Genomic DNA, 21665 nt, shown 5'->3' with positions numbered 1-21665 from the left:
AGAGACCCACAACTGGACAGTACGCAGAGACCAAGAGACTTAGGAACGCTGAGTCCCAAAGGGTGTGTCCTCATCAAACCACTTTCTTCAGGGCTTAGGGAGCTATGAGGAAGAGGAGGCAGGAAGACTGTAAGAGCCAGAGGGGATGGATGGCTCCAAGGAAACAGGGTCTTTCATACATAACAGTCTGCTGCAATGTGAACTCTCAGAGACTGCGGCGGCATGCAGAGCCTGCACAGGTTCAAGTCAGTGGAGTTCTCACACTGAGATAGGGAAGTGGACAAAAGCTCCCATCCCTAACCAAAAAAACTATCTCCAAGAAGCTATTCACCTGCTTGCCAATGAAAACCCAGTTTTCTTCAATGGAGTCTTACTGGGATATAAACCCCACTTAAGGGCTGGACTCATGCCCAGAAGTGGATGGCCAACAGGAAATGAACTCAATGTTATTTTGTAGACTACTATCTCATATTGCTTTGCTTGGGCATTTTTTTTCCTTACTTGATTTCTGCTTGAATATTATGGTCTCCAAGTTTGTGTTTTTATGGGTTTTGTGTGAGTTTCTTGTGCTCTTTCTTTCTTTCCTTCTTCCTTTCTTTTTTTATTGGTTCTGGTTTGTTTGTTTTCTAAAGAGAGAGAGAGAGAAAGAAGGTGTGGAGTTGGGTGGGTGGGGATATCAGGGGAATCTAGGAGGATCATGGGAAGAGTAAACTATGATTAGAACATTTGGTATGAAAAAGTTTTTAATAAAACGAATATATAAAGAACTAACTCATGTAGGCTGAAAAGAAAGACAAAGCAGAGAAGAATGCCTCCATTGTAAACCTTGGATACAACTTTATGCTTTCATCGAGGATAGATACTGGTCCCACTGCCAGGGGTCACACAAACAAACTAGGCTACACAACTGTCGCCCACATACAGAGGGTCTTGTTCAGTTCCATGCAGGATCCCCAGTTGTCAGTCCAGAGCCCGTAAGCTCCTGCAAGTTCGGGTCAACTGTCTCTGTGGGTTTCCCCATCATGATCTTGACACACACACACACACACCCATCCCCTCATGCCTTGCTCTGATAAAAGAGTTAATTTCATTGGTTAATAAAGAAACTGCCTTGGCCCATTTGATAGGCCAGTCCTTAGGTGGGTGGAGTAGACAGAACAGAATGCTGGGAGGAAGTGAGGCAATCGCCATGCCTCTCCTCTCTGGGTCAGACGCGATGAAGCTCCAGCCCAAGATGGACATACACTAGAATCTTCCTGGTAAGACACCACCTCGTGGTGCTACACAGATTATTAGATATGGGTTAAGCAAGATATGAGAGTTAGTCAAGAAGAGGCTAGATATAATGGGCCAGGCAGTGTTTATATGAATACAGTTTGTGTGTTGTTATTTTGGGTGTAAAGCTAACCATGTGGGAGCCGGGTGGGACGAAAAATAGGCCTGCCTGCAGCTCCTTCTACATTGCTCAAATAATCCCTTCTCCCTTTCTTTGACTGGACTCCAGTAGCTAGCTCCTCCTGGTGCTTGGCTGTGGATCTCTGTGTCTGCTTCCACCAGTTACTGGATAAAGGTTCATGATGATAGGGTGATTACAGGGCAAGGTCAGTTTAGGCAACCTCTCCACTATTGCTAGGGTCCTAGCTGGGGTCATCCTTGTGGTTTCCTGGGAATTTCCCTAGCATCAGGTTTCTCCCTAGTCCTATAATGGCTCCCTCTATCAAGATATCTCTTTCCTTTTTGAAGCCCAGTCCATATGGTGGGATGCCTTGCTCAGCCTTGATGCGAGGAGGGGACCCTGGTCCTGCCTCAAGTGAATGTGCCAGGCTTTGTTGATTCCCCATGGGAGGCCTTATCCTTTTAGAAAAGTGGATGGAGTGGGTTGGGGGGAGGGGAGGGGAGGAAGGGAGGAAGAGGAAGGAGGAACTGTAGTTTGTATGTAAAATGAAAGAAAAATACAAAAAAATATGCTTTCTTAAATCAGCTGTGGAAGGATTTCTGGAAAGAAAAAAATGACAGTCTTTCCACTTTTAATTCTTGAAATCATGTTTTATTGTTGTTTAGTTTGGGTTTTGTTGTCATTTTGAGTGTGTGTGTGTGCATGTGTGTGTGTTTACATTATTGCAGGTGCCAGGACAATGTGCACACTTTTAGAGGTCAGAGAACCACTTTCAAGATTCGGTTCTACCTGACAATAGGTCATCAGCCCTGGCAGCAGAGTCCCTTTCCCCCTGAGCCCTTCCTCCAGCCCACACTTGACCTCAACAGCTAAAACTGAGTAAACAAAGTCCAGAGCAGGTGCTCCATGGCCCCTGTATCCTGCTATTCCCCACTCAGGTCTGGGATTTCTGTGGCCACTCCACGTTATATACTAGGAACTGAAGATGAGGGAGGGGAGGGTAAAAGGGCCAGCCAAAGAAACACACCCTGACCCTGAAACCAGAGGCAAAGAAACATACATTGGCCCCAAAACCAGAGTGAAAAGCTAAAAAGGGCCAGTGAAAGAAACACATTTTGGCCCTGAAACCAGAGCCAAAAAACATAGATAAGAAATTTATTTTACTTTATTTTTCTTTACTAACACATAGCTAGTTAGAAAGAAATTGGGAGAAATACATCTCAAGATCAAGTAAATGTGACACATATTTCATAATCCTGCGACTTCTGTGCTGTGTGTACTGCAACATCTCCAAGATTAAAAAAGACTTTAAAAAAAACAGTGATTCCTTTGTGAGTCTCCAACTCCAGACCCAAGCTCTTCCAGGGATATTACAGCCTCTATAATTGGCAGGAACCCATCTGACGTCTCCAGGGTAACCCTGGACCAGCTACTGCTGCCTATCCTGGCCTGCCCTCTCAGCCCATCTCTATTCCCTTGGGACACACCACCACATGTGGAACTGACCCATATTTCTGCCAATGATGATTCCCATGGAGCCAGGCCCCAAATTCTACTTAAGACACCTCCATTCAGTCAATTTCCCCCACCACTAGCATAGCACCCACCTCATTAACTATGCTTATCTTGGACTGCTGGGGGCCTGAACCCTCAAAACCTAGTGTGGCCGCTGAGACTGAAAATCAAACATCATTCTTCTGGTCCACATCCTGACAAGACTGTGGTAACAGCAATCGAAGAACTAAACACATGCAACAATGTTGAGACCAGCAATTCACACAAGAAACCACTACAAACATTGAGACTCCAAGAGTCTCTATCTCAAAAACATGATATTTCCTGAACAAAATCATAGAAGAAAACTCCACAAATCTAAAGAAAGGCAACAACCAACATGCTAAGGGCCATGAGGGATGTTCACAAGGACTCGACCCTACACAAAGAATTAAAGGCAACTAAGCAACACAGGAATCAGAAGAAATATTCTTTCTCAGGGAAAAGTACACAAACTGGTTATCCAGTACAAAATAGTCAGGTCTGAAAACATATATACAAATGACATTATACAGACTGAACAGGGCATGCTTACTTTTTTTGAAATACATATGGATATACATAACTGTATGGAACAATAATTAATGAGAAAAGACACCATGAATTTGAAAGATAGCAAGAAGGGTTATATGGGGGTAGGGGGGCTAGAGGGAGGAAAGGGAGCATATGCCTGATCCTGCAAACCTAGCCAAGAACCCAAAGATGGAGATATGAGAACATACTACTACCATGTTCCTAAATTCTATCTCCTGAATACTTGTCTTTATACCCATAGATCATTGCAACTCCCATCCCCTCATCAGGGTGGCTTCTTTTGAAGATTCTACTAGAGAGATCCACAGCTGGTCAAAATGCAGAGGGTAAGTGGCCATGGAATACCCAGCGCCATGTGAGACATCTATAACACAACTCTTACACCTAAGGTTCAGAGAACGTGACAGATGAGCAGGGAAACGAATGTTAAGGCCTGAGGAGCAGATGACTGCTACAAGACAGTGTCTGCTGGATAGGACGGGGATGCTGGGTCCATAAACTCGCAACAAGACCTGCAAAGGCCACAGCAGTTAGCTAGCCAATGGAGATGGAGGAAAGTTTCTCAAAGCCCACCCTAGATTATAAACTGCAGGCTTTTGAGATGGGTGTGAAGGAAGGAGAGCCAGTTGTCTTCAGGGACTAGCTCCCAATTCTAAATAGTCAACCCTGAACAAATGCTAATGCACATAAAACTAATAGGACTCAGTAGACTATGCTATATATTAATATTTATATTCATTAATATATAATTATATACTATTAACATATAAATTTATATATAACATGTAGTCATATATTATACATAATAATATATAGTAATTGTTATATCAATATTTAATGTGATATTCATAATTAATAAATATAATTATATTTATTGCATTATATATAACTATTTATATATTATAATATATTTTATGTATTAAATGTAACATTTATATTATGTATTACTAGTTTGTTGTTATTATATTAATATTGTGTATTATATTTTTTAAAATTAATAAATATTATTATAATCATCTGTTACACTGTGTAATATAAATATCATATTTATACATAAATGTGTACATAATATATAAATATTATAAAATTATATAATATAATCATTACAATATAATTAAAGATAAGTGCAATTAAGGATTATAAGAATTAATGTATATGCATTAATATATACAATATATTAATATATAATTATAAAATAAGGCATGAATTTGGGAAGAGGTGAGAGTGAGGACATAAGAGGACTTGGAGAAAGGAGAGGGAGGGACAGAAATGATGTAATCATGTATCAAATTCTCAACCCCAATAAAACTCACTGGGTAAACAAAAATATAAAATAACATGACATAAGAAGAAAAGGAGGATGTGCTGGGCAGTTTTATGTCAACATGACACAAACTAAAGTCATCAGAGAGGAAGGAATCTCAAATAAGAAAATGCCTGCATAATACCAGGATGTAGGCAGGCCTGTAGGGCATTTTCCTAATTAGTGATTGATGGGGAAGGGCCACATTGTGGGCGATGCCACCCTGGGCTGGTGCTCCTGAGCATAAGAAGGTGGGTTCAGCAAGTCATGAGAAGCAAGCCAGTAGGCAGCACTCTTCCACGGCCTCTGTATCAGCTCCTGCCTCCAGGTTCCTGCTCTGCTTGAGTTTCTGCACTGACTTCCTTTGATAATGAACTGTGATGTGAAGGCATAAACTGAATAAAATCTTTCCTCCCCAAGTTGCTTTAGTCATGGTGTTTCATCACAGCGATAGTAACCCTAATGAAAACAGAGGGCTAGAAAAAGGAAAAGAATTAGCAGGAGGCAGAACAGAGAGAGTAATAGGGTTTAGGGGGAGCAGGGAAGGTTCAAAATACACTGTTTACTTTCCCAATGAGTACTAAATAACAGGCTTAAACGAACCTAGTAGGAAACAAAACTCTAGAGGCTTTGCTGCTACTGCATAACTATAATTTGCTACTGTTATGAATCATAACGTAAATATCTGATATGCAATATATCTGGTATGGGACCACTGTGAAAGGGTAGTTTGACCCCCAAATAGGTTGTAACCCAGAGGTTAAGAACCATTATTCTAAGCTGGGCATGGTGACACATGCCTTTAATCCCAGCACTTGGGAGGCACAGAATGGTTTATCTCTGTGAGTTCAAAGCCAGCCTGATCTACAGAGTGAGTTACAGAACAGCCAACACTACACAGAAACCCTATCTTAAAAATCTTGAAAATCAAAACAAAAAGAAAGAAGGAAGAAAAACAAAGAACTGCTTGCTGCTCTACAAATTATGCAATGAATTTTAATATATTAATTTTAAATCCTTCTAAGGAAGACAATAATATTCTTTCTTAATTTTCTTATATTCATATTTATATTTACTGGTACTGCTAGTTTTATGGGTTGTCAACAATATTCTCAGAAAGTAGATAGTAACATGAACTTGGCAGTCATAATTAAACCCAGATTCTGGTGCCACCATTCACATAATGGGCTACCGAAGCCTTTGAGAACAGTCTCTTTCCTTATACCACCCCTTTCCTTCATTTTTTTTTCTTGTAAGACTATTATGTATAAGCATGTTGTGGGCATGTGCTCTAAATAGCTGGACTAACACTCAAAACCTGATTTGTCATGTACTCAATCACCCTAAAACTCATTCAACTATTTATTAAAACTGGATTTATGTAATAAATTTGGAGTTACCCTATTTTCAAATGTGCTCCATTACCTGTATTGTGTCTTGCAATATATCCAAGTGCCCAGGCTGCGGCCTCCTTGACTCCAGGGTCAAAGTCCTCCAAGCATATCACCAGTGTGTCCAGAGCTCCACAGTCGACTATAGCCTGGGCCAGCTGCGGGGAATGTTTACCAACTGCTCTCAGCACAAAGGCGGCTGCTTTCTTGTAGAAACGCTATCAGGCAAGACAGCAGGACAGATTAAAAACAGCTTTAGAATTATATTAAAGACAACTCAAAAGACATGGAATACAAAAGACAAAACTTATAGTGAAAAATCATTTTGATGCTTTGAAATTCCCCCATTGCTCTTCTTTGGTAAACTGAAAATACAATATGTTTATAATTACATTTTCAAATGCCTTACACTACGTATGCATTTGAAAATTGTAAAAATCAAATATAAGCATGAGTTTTTCATAATTTCACAAAGTAATGAGATATCATGATACTGAAGATATTATTTAGCTCATGCAAACACTTAGATTGTTCAAATATGTCACTGTATATTGGAGACCATGGAAATATACAGCATACAGCAATTGATAATTCAGATGTCAACCCATCAGATGAGAGTCTCTGATGGAGGGTAATCCTGTCCTGGCAAGGCCTGCAGGACCACCGACTCTGGAAACCATTGCTCACATTTGCTAAGACAGTTTGGTGTCTCCCCAATACCTGCACTGTAGTGTGTAATCTCATGTGATGTGCATATGTAATCTCATGACTACATCGCAATCTCATGGGCACATATATCTGTGAGTGTTCATAAAGATGACTTTTTATTTATTTATTTAATATTGATAAAAAAAGAAAATATACTTGGGCATGCTTCATAACTGGATCTATTTGTCCCACGAGGCTGTAGACACTTAAAAGCATGCTTTGTTCTTTTGCTCAGACTAACTGCACACAATTAGCTCACTTTCACCTCAGAGCAAGTGCAAACTAGACTAAAGGATCTTTGCAAATAGATCATGAGTTTAAAACTTTACAGCTATGCACAGGTCAGAGTTGCAGGTGTCCCATCAAGGTTGCTACACAAAGCACCCTAAGAAAAACAACCCAATTCTTCTTTTGCCCGTCTGCTGACAAGAGACCTATGCCTCAAAGTTTGTCACTGGAAACAGTGTCCCCCTCCTGGTCTGGTCACAGTCTTACTCCTGAAACCTTGAAATTCTTGTGTTGCCATGGTAAATGACTCAGTTCCTTATTCGCTTACCCTAGTAATGTGCTTTTGACTAATGAGAGGTAACTCTTGTAATTTTTATTATCGCTCCAAGCCTCCTATAGGAAAGAAAAGTTTGGAGGCTAAAAAGAGAAGAAGCTAGGAGGAGTTAGAATTAGGACAGGAAATTAGAATAGAGGCAGAAGAATAAAGACTCTTGTTCAGAACAGCACATGTGTGAGAGAGTTCATTCACCCTCGGTTATCCTAAGAAATAAATGAGTTTCTTTCACTTGCTGGGGCATCCAATCTGAACCCTGAAGAGGACCTTGGAGCTGAACCCCAAAGGCTGTCGATAACTGTGCTTCCTGTCAGCTAATTCCTTCTTTCACTTGTCTTCCGTCTGTAATCACGGCAGGACTTTCATGACCTCTATTAATTTGTCTTGTATCCCAAGTTATCCTGAAATAACAACGTTTCAGGATGTCCTGAGCAGTCACCACATAAACATAAAGGTAAAATAGTCATATATTTTCATTTTCTCCTGATAAACTAAACAGTACAATATAAGTTATTTGACCCTTCTAGAAAAGTGTTTTCTGGACACAGCAATGCAGTTGCATATATGAACTTATGAGTGTGAAGGTCGTTGTGCCCCCAGACCTCCAGGGAAACCAAAAATATTAAACACACATGATTGTCCTCTCAAAGGAAAGAGCATGCAACCTTATTTCCATCCAGAAGGTTGGGAATTGGAGGTGATTAACAGCCTGGTGATCTGCGTTATATGGAGGACCAGGCCATGTCAAGCACCAGGACTGTAGGTGGCAATTAGCTTAAATGACATCTATGCTATTTATCCTACGACTGATATCCTTTCCGAGCTGATGGAGGAAGGTCATTGGTTAAAAAATAAACTGCTTGGCCCTGATAGGTTAGAAAATAGGTGGGTGGAGTAAACAGAACAGAATGCTGGGAGGAAGAGGAAGTGAGCTCGGACACCATGCTCTCCTCTCTGGGGCAGACACAATGAAGCTCCGACCCAGGATGGACGTAGGTTAAGATCTTCCCTGGTAAGCCACCTGGTGGGCTACACAGATTATTAGAAATGGGCTAGTCCAGGTGCGAGAGTTAGCCGAGAAGAGGCTAGATATAAATGGGCCAAGCAGTGTTTAAATGAATACAGTTTGTGTGTCGGGGTATAAGCTAGCCAGGCGGCTGGGAGCCGGGTGGAACACAGCCTGCAGCTCCTACTACACCAAGCCATATCCTTCCCTGGGCCCTTAGGATAAATACATGTAGCCTATCTCTAGAACACACCTTGGAAGAAATGACACACACTTAGAGTTGAATTTCAAGGTAAGCATGTCTCCTTGAAAACTGGGGATTTTATTACATCAGGAAACTTTTTTCCAAAATTATACTGTGTTTAAATATGCTGCCAATAAAACCCCTGGCATCTGACGCTCCGTGAGATCTAGTCTGACTAAGTTGTACTGGACAGTTTCCATTCTCACCTCTTTAAGGTTCAGTTCCCTGCCTGCCATGATGCCTGTAGGGACTCCTGGAACTGGCCCCCAGTGTGGGGCATACAACCTCAGGGGAAGGTAAGAAAAGGTTTCTTTGAATAGATATAGAGACGCAGAAAGCTTGAGCCTCTCACTCAAAAGGGTTTGAGACCTTAAGTGAGAGAGTGGGATCAGCCTGGATTCTCCTCTGTCCTTTCCCACAGAGCATTCTGTACAATTATTGAAACGTTTGTTAATATACACAAAAACAAAGTAATTCAGAGCTCTGCAACTTTATATACATAGGACCTAATGTAAAGAAAGCCCATGAAAGGGGAGATAAAAAATTTAGTCCGTAGCCGGGCGGTGGTGGCGCATGCCTTTAATCCCAGCACTCGGGAGGCAGAGGCAGGCGGATCTCTGTGAGTTCGAGGCCAGCCTGGTCTACAAGAGCTAGTTCCAGGACAGGAACCAAAAGCTGCGGAGAAACCCTGTCTCGAAAATCAAAAAAAAAAAAATTTAGTCCGTTATTTTTATAAACTGGAGAAAAGAAAAATATTTTTTCTGGATAATTAGGATGACTTTTTTTTTTAGGATGACTTTTATATGACAACAAATTCCCAGATTTAAAAATATAATGAAGGGCTGGAGAGATGGCTCAGTGGTTAAGAGCACTGCCTGCTCTTCCAAAGGTCCTGAGTTCAATTTGCAGCAACCACATGGTGGCTCACAACCATCTGTAATGAGATCTGGTGCCCTCTTCTGGCCTGCAGGAATACACGCAGACAGAATATTGTATACATAATAATTAAATAAATAAATAAATATTTAAAAATATATATAATGAAACAAAACTCAGGATAATAAAAACTGACTTGGAGATGTGTGTCTAACTACTCACCTCTTTGCTAACAGTGTTCAAACCCAGGTTCTAAATTTTTAAATAAGAAGCAACTTATGTTTGATAAATAAGGCATGTTTAATAAATAAGTTCTGTAAATTCCTAAGATCTGTTCTCACTATCAGAAACTGACCAAAAAAATATAGGTCTAATCCCTTTGCCTTTGCAACTGTATTTATTTTGATGCTAAAGGATCTTTAATTTAATGTTTTAAGGTTAACAGTGATAAAACTATAAAATCCTAGTCTTATAAAAGCTACTAACTTCTTGTAAACTGTTAGAAATATTTTAGCCATACAAGTTAATGGCCTTAAAAATTATCAAATTCTTTATAATGTGCTCAGAACTACAGCTGTGATCATGCTGAATAGAAACATAATTCATTACAAATACAAGCTTTATTTAGCCTTCATATATGCTGTCAAAGTTAAACCTAAAGCAAGTAGCTAAAAACAAGGAAAGTTCGTTTCAAATCAGGTATAGTTAGTTAATAGATGGCTCCTGGTCAGGTTAAACATCCATCCACTGATATGCTCACAGCATTAGCAAAATAAGAAATTTTATCTTGTCTTTTATGTCAAAAAGTGGAAATAGTTTTTTCTCATTCCAGGCCTTTTAGGCACTGAAAATCCAAACCACCCAGACTCCTTTATACTGGTGATTACTAAAACTTCATTTTTTAAAGTTTATATTTTTGTACAACATCACAAAAAAAATTTAAATGACAACATAAACAGGCTTGAGATGTATTTTAAAAGGAAAATTGGAGTAAATTGGAAGTTTTTTAAAGATTTCTTCTGAATAATGTGGTGGTCATGAAATACAAACATAATTCTGGGTTTCTCAAATTTCTGTGGAGACCAAAGAAGTATTGAACCAAAAATACAATTAGTAGAAGTTAGATTATTTAGAAGTTTTCACCTAAATTCTCAATAAAATACTGGCAAACCGAATCCAAGAACGCATCCAAAAAATTATCCATTATGATCAAGTAGGCTTCATCCCAGAGAGGCAGGGCTGGTTCAACATAAGAAAATCTATCAATGTAATCCATCATACAAATAAACTGAAGGAAAAAACCATATGATCATTTCATTAGATGCTGAAAAAGCATTTGACAAAATTCAACACCCCTTTATGGTAAAGGTCTTGGAGAGATTAGGGATACAAGGTTCATTCCTAAATATAATAAAAGCAGTATACAGCAAGCCAACAGCTAACATTAAATTAAATGGAGAGAAACTCAAAGCTATCCCACTAAAATCAGGAACAAGACAAGGCTGTCCACTCTCTCCATACCTCTTCAATATAGTGCTTGATGTTCTAGCAATAGCAATAAGATAACATAAGGAGATCAAGGGGATTCGAATTGGAAAGGAAGAAGTCAAACTTTCGTTATTTACAGATGATATGATAGTGTACATAAGTGACCCCAAAAAACTCTACCAAAGAACTACAGCTGATAAACACCTTTAGTAATGTGACAGGATACAAGATCAACTCCAAAAAATTAGTTGCCCTCCTATACACAAAGAACAAAGAAGCAGAGAGGGAAATCAGAGAAACATCACCTTTCACGATAGCCACAAATAGCATGAAGGTTAAATTTTTAAAGGTTAATGACCACAGTTAATTTAACAGGTTTTGTTTAGTTTTAGTTTTAAGCTTGCCCTTGGTCTGATGAGTGATCAGAGTCTGGCAAGGGAAATGATAAAAGAGGCTCTCATGACGTCTAATCTTCTACCTGAACTTGGCCTGACAACCTGGAGTGTCTTCGTTAGGGTTTCTACCGCTGCAAAGAAACACCATGACTGAAAGACAAGTTGGAGAGGGAAGGGTTTGCTTGGCTTACACTTCAGCTTTGCTATTTATTCATCACTGAAGGAAGTCAAGGACAGGAACTCAAAACCGGTCAGAGACCTGAAGGAAGGAGCTGATGCAGAGGCCATGGGGTTGGGAGAGCTGCTTACTGGCTTGTTTCCCACGGCTTGCTCAACCCACCTTCTTTTTTTTTTTTTTAAATTTTTTTATTGATAAAAGGAGGATAAAGAAAAGAAAAAAAAACAAATTTCCACCTCCTCCCACCAGCCTCCCATTTCCCTCCCCCTCCTCCCACTCTTCTCCCCCTCCTCCCACTCTTCTCCCCCTCCTCCCACCCCTCTCCCCTTCCCCCCACTCCTCTCCCCCTCCCTTTCCAGTCCAAAGAGCTGTCAGGGTTCCCTGCCCTGTGGTAAGTCCTAGGTCCTCCCCCCTCCATCAATATCTAGGAAGGTGAAAGAACATCCAGACTGGCTAGGCTCCCACCAAGCCAGCACACTGCGTAGGATCAAAACCACGTGCCAATGTCCTTGGCGTCTCATCAGCCCTCATTGTTCGCCATGTTCCGAGAGTCCAGTTTTATCCCATGCTTTTTCTGGTAACAGTCCAGCTGGCCTTGGTGAGCTCCCAGTAGATCATCTCCACTGTCTCAGTGGGTGGGTGCACTCCTCGTGGTCCCGACATCTTTGCTCATGTTCTCACTCTTTCTGCTCCTCATTGGGACCTTGGGAGCTCAGTCCAGTGCTCCAGTGTGGTCAACCCACCTTCTTATAGAACCTAGGACCACTAGCCCAGGGACGGTACCACCCACAAGGGCTATGCCCTCTCCCATAGATCACTAATTGAGAAAATGCCTTACAGTTGGACCTTGGAGGGGCCGGTCAAAATGGCCAAGAGCAATAAAACAAATGGTAGCTTATTAGACTGATGAGTATGTTGAATAAGGGGAACTCTCACCCATTACTGGTGGGAGTGTAAACTGGTACAGCCATGGAAAGCAGTGTGGCAGTGCCTCAGGAAGATGGGAATGAAGATCCAGGTGTGCCGTTCTTAGGCATCTACACAAAGGACTCCATATTGCACTACAGAGATACTTGTTCATCCATGTTCATTGCTGCTCTATTAATAATAGTGAGGAAATGGCCTACTTATTCGTCTAGCTAGATGTCCATCAGCTGATGAATGATAATTAAATGGTATAGTTATGCAAAACATTTTAATTAATTAAAATTAATTAATTAAAATATAATTTAATTAATGTGTTGTTAAAATTATAAAAATTTCAGGAAAATGGAGAGGTCAAAAAGCAATCATCCTGAGTGAAGTAACTCACAGCCAGAAAGACGACTATTGCATTTTTCTTATATGTAGATGTGAGCTTTTAAACTTTAGCCGTATACTTCATTTAGAGTATCCACAGGTAGTTAATAAGGGACAAGATTTGGAGAAGAGGAAGAGGAACAATACAGTGCTATAAAGGGACAAGGGGGAGATTAAACCAGAATTAAATAAGAGTGGGATAAAAAGGTAAGGAAGAGAAAGGATAACTAACACTAGTGATCTTCTCAAAAGCTTTTTAGAATGTACTACTGTATATATGCATATATATGTGTGTGTGTATATATATATATATATAAAGTTTCAACAGAATTAGCACATAATAGGAGAGACAATGCCCCAATTAGACAATATCTGTTACAACTTAAACTCCAAGTACCAGAAATTGGTTACATCATCTTGAGTCACTGGCCCTAGTGGCTCCATAGACCCTCCAAACATTATAGGCTATTGCAAATGCTATACCTTCCACAATCTAATGTAAAGATGTTATTTCTAAAGATATTACATACTTATACTTGGAGAAATCAAAGTTCACTGGAAGCTGCTTCCCTATTGGCTACATTCGTGGTGCTGGGAGGTGCATACACACCACAGAAGTCACCTATCTTACCCAGCTACAAAACCTGCAAGCTACAACAACGTCCTGCCTGCAAGGTGTGCACACTTGTCAACTAGTCGCACTAATGGTACGGGTGTACCTAACCACTTTTTATTCTATTTAAGCCCACTCCATGAGATGAAACCCATCCCTGACACTGTTAATGGGGCCAAGAACCTGAGACTATATATGTATGAACAAAAAGTCCTAAAAAGAAGCTGTTGTGTCTGGCTGTGAACAACAGACTCCTGGAAGGAATCTGTGTCCGCACAGACAAATGGACTGTCTAGAATTTCGGTATTCTGAGAGACTTGAATTTTGCAGATTCAGAGGCTTTATCTCAGGCTATAACTGAACTAACATATTGTGATCATAACTAAAAACCCCTTATAAATTATCTTAGTCTCTGATCCATTGCTATAAATAATGAACCAATGAATGCTTATGGAAGAAATCATTTAACTGGAGTTCGCTTACAGTTTCAGAGGCTTAGTCCATTATCAGTGTGGCCGAGAGCACAGCAGCAGGCAGGTGGGCACTGGACAGTAGCTGAGAGGTACATCCTGATCAATAGGCAGAGACAGAAACAGAGACACCTGGCCTGGCTTGGCCTTTTGAAACCTCAACAGCAAGGTCGCAACTCCTCCAACATAGCCACACCTAATCCTTCTCAACTACTGCCACTCCCTGAGGACTAAGCATTCAAATATGAGGGCCTATTGGGAATCCTTACTCAGAGCACCACAAAAGCTATTGACTTAGCAGAACACAAGATTCTACTGATCCAAGAGCTAAGACTGTCAACAGATACAGGAACTTAAACATATGGAATATCTCCGTACATCTCATTCCTGCCTCTTTTTCCCCACTAATGCATTTTCTATTTGTGCTGATATGACTTTGTTCTGTAAAACTAGAAAAAGGCTGTGAAAATGCTGGAACCTGGAATTGGGGGAAATCTAAATCTGTGCTCCTGAATCATTTAAGAAGAGAGCTGTGGTTTTTATGTCAACATATGTCATGGACACTAGGGGGAACATCTACTCTCATTCGACTAAATGAACATAACAATAAAATGACCCCTAATGGTGTACTGCAGATTATACCACAGACAGTGCAGAGCTCAGACCTCAGCAGATGGGCTTCTTGTGGTAGATGGGAATTAGTAAGAAGACTCGAATTTGTAGACAGTGAGAGACCTTGGACCACTCGACCGGTTCTAAACAGATGTCTTTATCAACTCCCTCCCCTCAAGGCTCAGGGGTCTACATGGAAGAGAAGCAGAAAAATTTCATGCATTTTCCAGATACAATAGGATTATTGCACTTATGAACACAGAGACTGTGACAGAAAGCACAAAATGTGTAAAAGTTCAAGCCACACAAAATCCAAGAATGGAGAAAGAGAAGTGGGCACAAAAATCCCACCCTGGACAAGAAGCTCTTTGAAACTGACACCTGCTGGGGAGAAAAATCAGTTTTCCTTAATGGAGTGAAACTGGGTACATCGGCCACATTCCAGGTCAGGCCGCACGCTCATGAGTGTTTGGTCAACACAAACTGTCCTCATTGGCTTTTATGTGCTTTTGCTTAGTTTTGTCTTAGTTTTGGGGGGCTTGTGTTGTTTTTTGAAGAAAGAAATAAAGAAAAAACATGACATTGAATGAGCAGGGATGTGGGAGAAAAGTTAGGAGCAGATGAAGGAGTGAAAAGAATATGATCAAAATACATTGTATTAAATTCTCCAATATATATATATATATATATATGAAGTAGAAAAGGAAGAAGCCAAATTATCCCCATTAACAAATGACATGATTCTATACTTAAAAGTCCCTAATGATAATACTATTGAACTTAATAAACAGTTTCAATAAATATTCAGTGTACAAAAACTCAGTAGTTTTCATATATACAAGTAATGAACTTGCTAAGAAAATAGGATAAGTATCTCATTCATAATAGCTTCAAAAACAAAACATGAAGGTACCTAGGAATAACCTTACCAAGGAAGGGAAAGACCTCTACATTGAAAACTTTACGATACTGACAAAATAAATTAGATACAATGGAAACACACTTCATAACTTTAAGAAATTAGAAACCACCCCCCCCCAGGAATTTCTTGCTGAGAAAGGGAATGACTGAAGCTCCTGGGGTCTCCAGAGAAGAAACTTATCTACTAGACAAAGATTGAAAATGGGTCACCTGGGAAAAGGTTGAAAACTTTTGGAAGACTCTGCAGGAAAGATCGTCCACATAGAGACATGGGGCTGAGACGGTGGTAGGGAGGGACACCGCCACACCAATCCCTTGCTTACTTAACTCTATGTGAGCCTACCCTGGTGTCAGGACCCTGAAGGGAGGTGGAGAATCACTAGATTTCTTTGTTCCTGTTTCACATGTGGGCACATGGACTATATCTGCTTTTACTGCTTTTCATGATTAGTTTGGCTCCTTTAATTGGTTTATTGAGACTAGATGGCTGAACTTGGCTGATGGGAAAACCTAAGTCCAGTGATATAACCACCTAATGATTGACAAGGGTACCAAAAGCATGCAGAGTAAAAGAGACTTCTATCCCACAAATAGCCCTGGCAAAACTGAATTAACACCATACATTAAATTTGACCTTTATCTCTCACCTTTACACACACAAACTAATTCAAAGTGGACCAAAGCCCTTCTTTAAAATGTGACACATTATAGCCACGGGGAATCCAATAAAAGGTGTGCACTCGGGAGGCACATAAGGCAGCAGAAGGGCCGGGCTGTGTCACCCTCCCCCGCAAGGACTCATGGAGACTCGGGAGCTCCACAACAAGGGAGTGGGGGGGGGGGGGCAGTGCGCTCGGGAGGCACATGAGAATCAGAGGACCGGGGGACCCACCCAGTCCATGGAGACTCGGGAGCTCCACAATATGATCCCAAAAAATTAAAAATTAAAAAAGCACCGGGACGGTAAGGGAGAAGCATCGAGAGACAGGTCCCACCATCCAAACGGCACGGGCGACAAACCACGAAGAGGGCGGTGGTGGCGCACGCCTTTAATCCCAGCACTCGGGAGGCAAAGGCAGGCGGATCTCTGTGAGTTCGAGACCAGCCTGGTCTACAAGAGCTAGTTCCAGCACAGGCTCCAAAACCACAGAGAAACCCTGTCTCGAAAAACCAAAAAAATAAAAATAAATTAAAAAAAATAAAATGTGACACATTGCAAGTTTCAGAGGAAAGCACAGGGAATTGACTCAGGATTGGCAAGAATTTCCTGCACAGGACTTCAGTAGCACAGGACAGAGCCCTAGGATAGCAAACAAGACTGCATGGATTGCATTTATTTATTTATGTATGTTGTTGAACCACCTCTGTAACTCTTGACCATGTGGATAATCTTTTTATATGTTTTTAAATTCAATTTGCAAGTATTACATTGAGAATTTTTGCATCTACATTCTTTACAAGTATTAGAAACATCTGGATGTGGTAATCCACCACATAAAAAAATAAAGTCAGAAACAACATGGTCATCTCACTAGATGCAGAAAATGCCTTTGACAAACCCCAACATCACTCCAGGATAGAAGTCCTAGAGGATATAGGGATATAGAATATGTAGTTCAACATAACAAAGGCAATACACAAACAACACAAAGCAACATCATAAAAATTGAAAAAAAAACTCAAACATTTCCACAAAATCAAGACTAAGACAACAAATCCAATCTCTCTATTCTTCCTCAACATAGTACTTGAAGTTTGAGCTAAAGCAATAGGAAAAGTGAATGAGATAAGGATACTAGTAGAAAAATAAGACAAATTACTTTTATTTGTATGTGATATGATCTTATACATAAAAGCAAATACTCCACCAGTAATAAACCTGCAAAGTAGAGATTTACAAAATTAACATTCAAAAATCAGTGGCCTTCCTATGTACAAATGGACAAACATACCCCGAAAAAAAGCAGGTAACCATTTCCTTCACAATTGTCTCAAAAAAAACTTGGAATAAATCTAAGGAAATGAAAATATTTTATAATTAAAACCCTAAGACTTCAAAGAAAGAAAAGGAAGAAGACACAAGAATATGGAAAGACCTTCTATGTTCATGACTATTGTGAAAGTGGCCATTTCACAAAAAGCAATTTATAAATTCAATCCAACGTAATTCTTTAAAGAAATTGAAAAGAATAATCATAAATTTCATTTGTAAATAGAAAAAAAAGCCCTGAACAGTCAAAAACAATTCTGAACAGAATTGTGGAATATTAGTTTAAAATGTGTTACATTCATTTATGCTGTGGAATATTTGTTTAGTGATGCATAGATGTGCTGCATTCTTTTATGTTGCATTTGTTTAACCCTGCAAAGCCGTGTTATTTTACCTGCCTAAAACACATGATTGGCCTAATAAAGAGTTTAATGGCCAATAGCAAGGCAGGAGAGAGAAACAGCCAGGGCTAGCATGCAGAGAGAATAAATAGAAATCTAGGGAAGAGAAGAACAAGGAGAGGAGGACACCAGGGGCCAGGCACACAGTCACACAGCCAGTCACGGTGTAAGGAGGAAAGAAAGACATATATATAATAAAGAAAGGTAAAAAGCCCAGGAGCAAAATATAGTTAAAGAGAAATGGGATCATTTAAGTTATAAAAGCTGGCTAGCAGAACCTGGAAACAACCTAGGTGTCCCTCAATAGAAGACTGGATAAAGAAGGTGTGGCACATATACACTTTAGAGTTCTACCCAGCGGTAAAAAGCAATGACATTTTGAATTTTGCATGCAAATGGATGGAAACAGAAAACACTATCCTGAGTGAGGTAACCCAGACCCAAAAAGATGAATATGGTATGTAATCACTCATTAGTGGACTCTCGCCATAAATAAAGGACATGGAGTCTATAATTCGTGATCCTAGAAAAGCTAAATAAGAAGGTGAACCCAAAGAAAAACATATAGTTATCCTCCTGGATATTGGAAGTGGACAAGATTGCCGGACAGGGGTTGGGAGTGCGGGGGTGGGGAGGTGGGGATAAGGGGAGATGGGGAGAGAGAAGGGAGAAGGGGAGAATGGGGAGAGCTTGAGGGAATGGGATGGTTGGGATGGAAGAGGGGTGGATGTGGGAGCAGGGAAGTAGATATCTTAATTAAAGGAGCCATTTTAGGATTGGCAAGAGACTTGACTCTGGAGGGGTTACCAGGTGTCCAAGGAGATGTCCCCAGCTTGTTCCTTGGGCAGCAGAGGAGAAGGTACCTGAACTGGCCTTATCCTATAGCCACACTGATGAATATCTTGCATATCACCATAGAACCTTCATCTGGTGATGGATGGAGATAGAGACAAAGACCCACATTGGAGCACTGGACTGAGCTCCCAAGGTCCAAATGAGGAGCAGAAGGAGGGAGAACATGAGCAAGGAAGTCAGGACCATGAGGGGTGCACCCACCCACTGAGACGGTGGCACTGATCTAATGGGAGCTCACCAAGGCCAGTTGGACTGGAACTGATGAGCATGTGATCAAACCGGACTCTCTGAACATGGCTAACAAGGAGGGCTGACTGAGAAGCCAAGGACAATGGAGCTGGGTTTTGATTCTACCGCATGTACTGGCTTTGTGGGAGCCTAGTCTGTTTGGATGCTCACCTTCCTAGACCTGGATGGAGAGGGGAGGACCTAGGACTTCCCATAGGGTAGGGAACCCTGACTGCTCCTTGGACTGGGGGGGGAGGGCGTGGGAGGAGGTGGAAATTTCAAAAAGAAAGAAAGAAAGGAAGGAAGGAAGGAAGGAAGGAAGGAAGGAAGGAAGGAAGGAAGGACGGACGAACGAAAGAAAAGCTGGCTAGAAACAAGCCAAGATAAGGCCAGGCATTCTTAAGTAAGAATAAGTCTCTGTTGAGTATGTGATCTAACCACTGAGCAATCTTTTTGATTCCCTGATAAAATGGTTTTGAAATCATAAATATCACATTTATCAGTGCTTCAGTCTGTTGTACAGATACAGTACTTTGTTTAGCTATGCAGTTGTTGATGGCTTTGTGCTGTTTCCACACAGACCGCTGAGTAGCTCTGTCTGAACACGTGCCACAACATTTTAGTGCTTTGGGTGTACGCTGGGAAGGAAAGTGGCCCCATGAGATGGTAAATACACTGATCTTATTCATGTCGCCAACTGGTTTGCCACAGCAACTGTGCCGTTTTACATTATTTTCATTATGGTCATCTTAGTAGATATGAGGGGTTATCCGATGAGTGTTGATTTCTAGTTTTAATTGCTAATGCCATTGAGCTCTTTTGCACATGCTTGTTAACTGTTTATGGATTTTCTTTGGGAAAATATTCAAGACTTCTACCCACTTTTCAGTTGAGCTATGTTTCATTTAGTCTTAAAGATGTCAAGAAAAGTTCGTGTCATATCTAGGTTATGATAAACTAATGGAGGGTAATGGATGGTTTAAAATGCTTAAATTCTTAACTATTGAATAAACTAAATTGGCAACACCGTAGAGAAAAAAACACTGCACCATATGGGGTGGGGATGGACACATCCAAAGGGTATATTTAATGACTTGAAATGCTATCTACTCAGTAAAAAAAAAAAAAAATGCTTATCAAAACTTTCAGTAGAGGTGTTCTCTCCCTTCAGGACTTCCCGCTAAGACCTTCATATAAGGATGGCAGAAAAGTTTATTCACCTAGGGTCTTTACACTCTTCCCTCAGACAGAACCTACAGCTCTGTTCAAAGCTCCCATGTACACACACACTACTTTATGCATGCCTTGCAAAAATTCTTTTACATACTGCCCAAAATTAACAATGATGGAAAGAAGCTGCCTAGCACACCCACATCAAAATAATATAATCATCCCAATGCCTTCAAACCCACAACCATGTGACAAAATTGTCATATTTTAGCTAAAGCCAAAAACACATAAATTATTTTTGAAAAAAAGTCTTACATTTTGTTCTGCCAATGAATAAACAAGCTGTGGAAGAATGTCGCCCTTCACAACTGCTTCTGCTAAGTCATCATTGTAATTGGCCAATCTCCCCAGAGCCAAAGCAGCAGTCTGCTGAATTGTTGGGACCACATCCAGAAGAAGAGGCCTCAGCAAAGACATTACACCTGAGTTAAATTATGAAAAACAGAAATCAGCAAAAGTGTTATCAGAAAACAAAACATGGGAGCTGGGGAGGTGACTCAGTGCTTGAGAGCATTTGCTGCTCTTGCAGGGTTCCTGCAGTCAGTTCCCCATAACCACACGGCTGCTTACAGCTTTCTGCAACATCTAATCCCAGGGATCTGTCCTCTCTGGCCTTCTCAGAAACTAGATATATGAATACATATGTGCAGGCAAAACTCATACACATAAAATAAAAGATTTTCAAACATGTGATTTAACATATACACATACAAAATAAGGGTAAAAATTCCAGCAAAAACAAAAAACAACTAATAACCAGATATCATAGTGTATGTCTGCAATCTTAGCATTTAGGAAGCTAAGCAGAGTAATCACAAGTTCAAAGCTAGCTTAGGTTACAAAGAGAGATGCTACAATGTACTGGTATCAAATTGGACAAGATACAAAATCATGCAAACTCTTTTTAAAATATATTGATGATCTCATGATCCTTTTGCCAGCACATATCCAGTATATGCTAATAGCTTCAATAGCCCTATCCCATCCATCAGACCCTGTAAGCTACCTGTCCCACTCCACTCCCAAACCCTCCTATACCCCTGCAAGCTCAGTGGGACTCTTAAACACAGCCTGCTGCTACGTAGAGAGAGGATCAAGAGGTGAGTTATCACCCACCCCGGTGGGCCACCCCACTCTCTAGGCCTTCTATACTGGGACAAACCCTGGGCCCTCCCCCACCTGCCTCAGCTTCTCTAGTCAGTCAGCAGGCAAGCATCCTGCATGTAGTCTGCTCCAATAACAGCACTCCATCCATCAGACTCTACAAGCTACAAGTTCCACTCTGCCTCCAAGCCCTTCTATGCCCCAACCCTGCAACCTCAAAGGAATTCTGAAGCACACGCTGCAACTACACAGAGAGGACCAAAACAAAGAACCAACAGATGAACTTTGAAACACAAGCTGTGACTAT

At 40.6% G+C, this 21665-nt stretch overlaps 1 protein-coding gene across 2 annotated transcripts in view; it reads right to left on the bottom strand.

Annotated features, from left to right (window-relative positions):
* The window catches only part of LOC142848468 (sperm-associated antigen 6), a 52407-nt gene that overhangs the window by 16275 nt on the left and 14467 nt on the right, over positions 1 to 21665 (bottom strand). For both annotated transcript variants that reach the window (XM_075970571.1, XM_075970582.1), the window contains exons 3-4: positions 20510 to 20676; positions 6213 to 6396 (exon numbers count right to left, since the gene is read on the bottom strand). In XM_075970571.1, coding sequence (XP_075826686.1) covers positions 6213 to 6396; positions 20510 to 20676 — 351 coding nt within the window. The remainder of the gene's footprint in view (positions 1 to 6212; positions 6397 to 20509; positions 20677 to 21665) is intronic.

The sequence above is a fragment of the Microtus pennsylvanicus genome, chromosome 1, assembly GCF_037038515.1.
Source record: "Microtus pennsylvanicus isolate mMicPen1 chromosome 1, mMicPen1.hap1, whole genome shotgun sequence".
Lineage (NCBI taxonomy): Eukaryota > Metazoa > Chordata > Mammalia > Rodentia > Cricetidae > Microtus > Microtus pennsylvanicus.
Note: the sequence above shows the minus strand (reverse complement) of the source record. Positions and strands in the feature narration are given on the sequence as shown.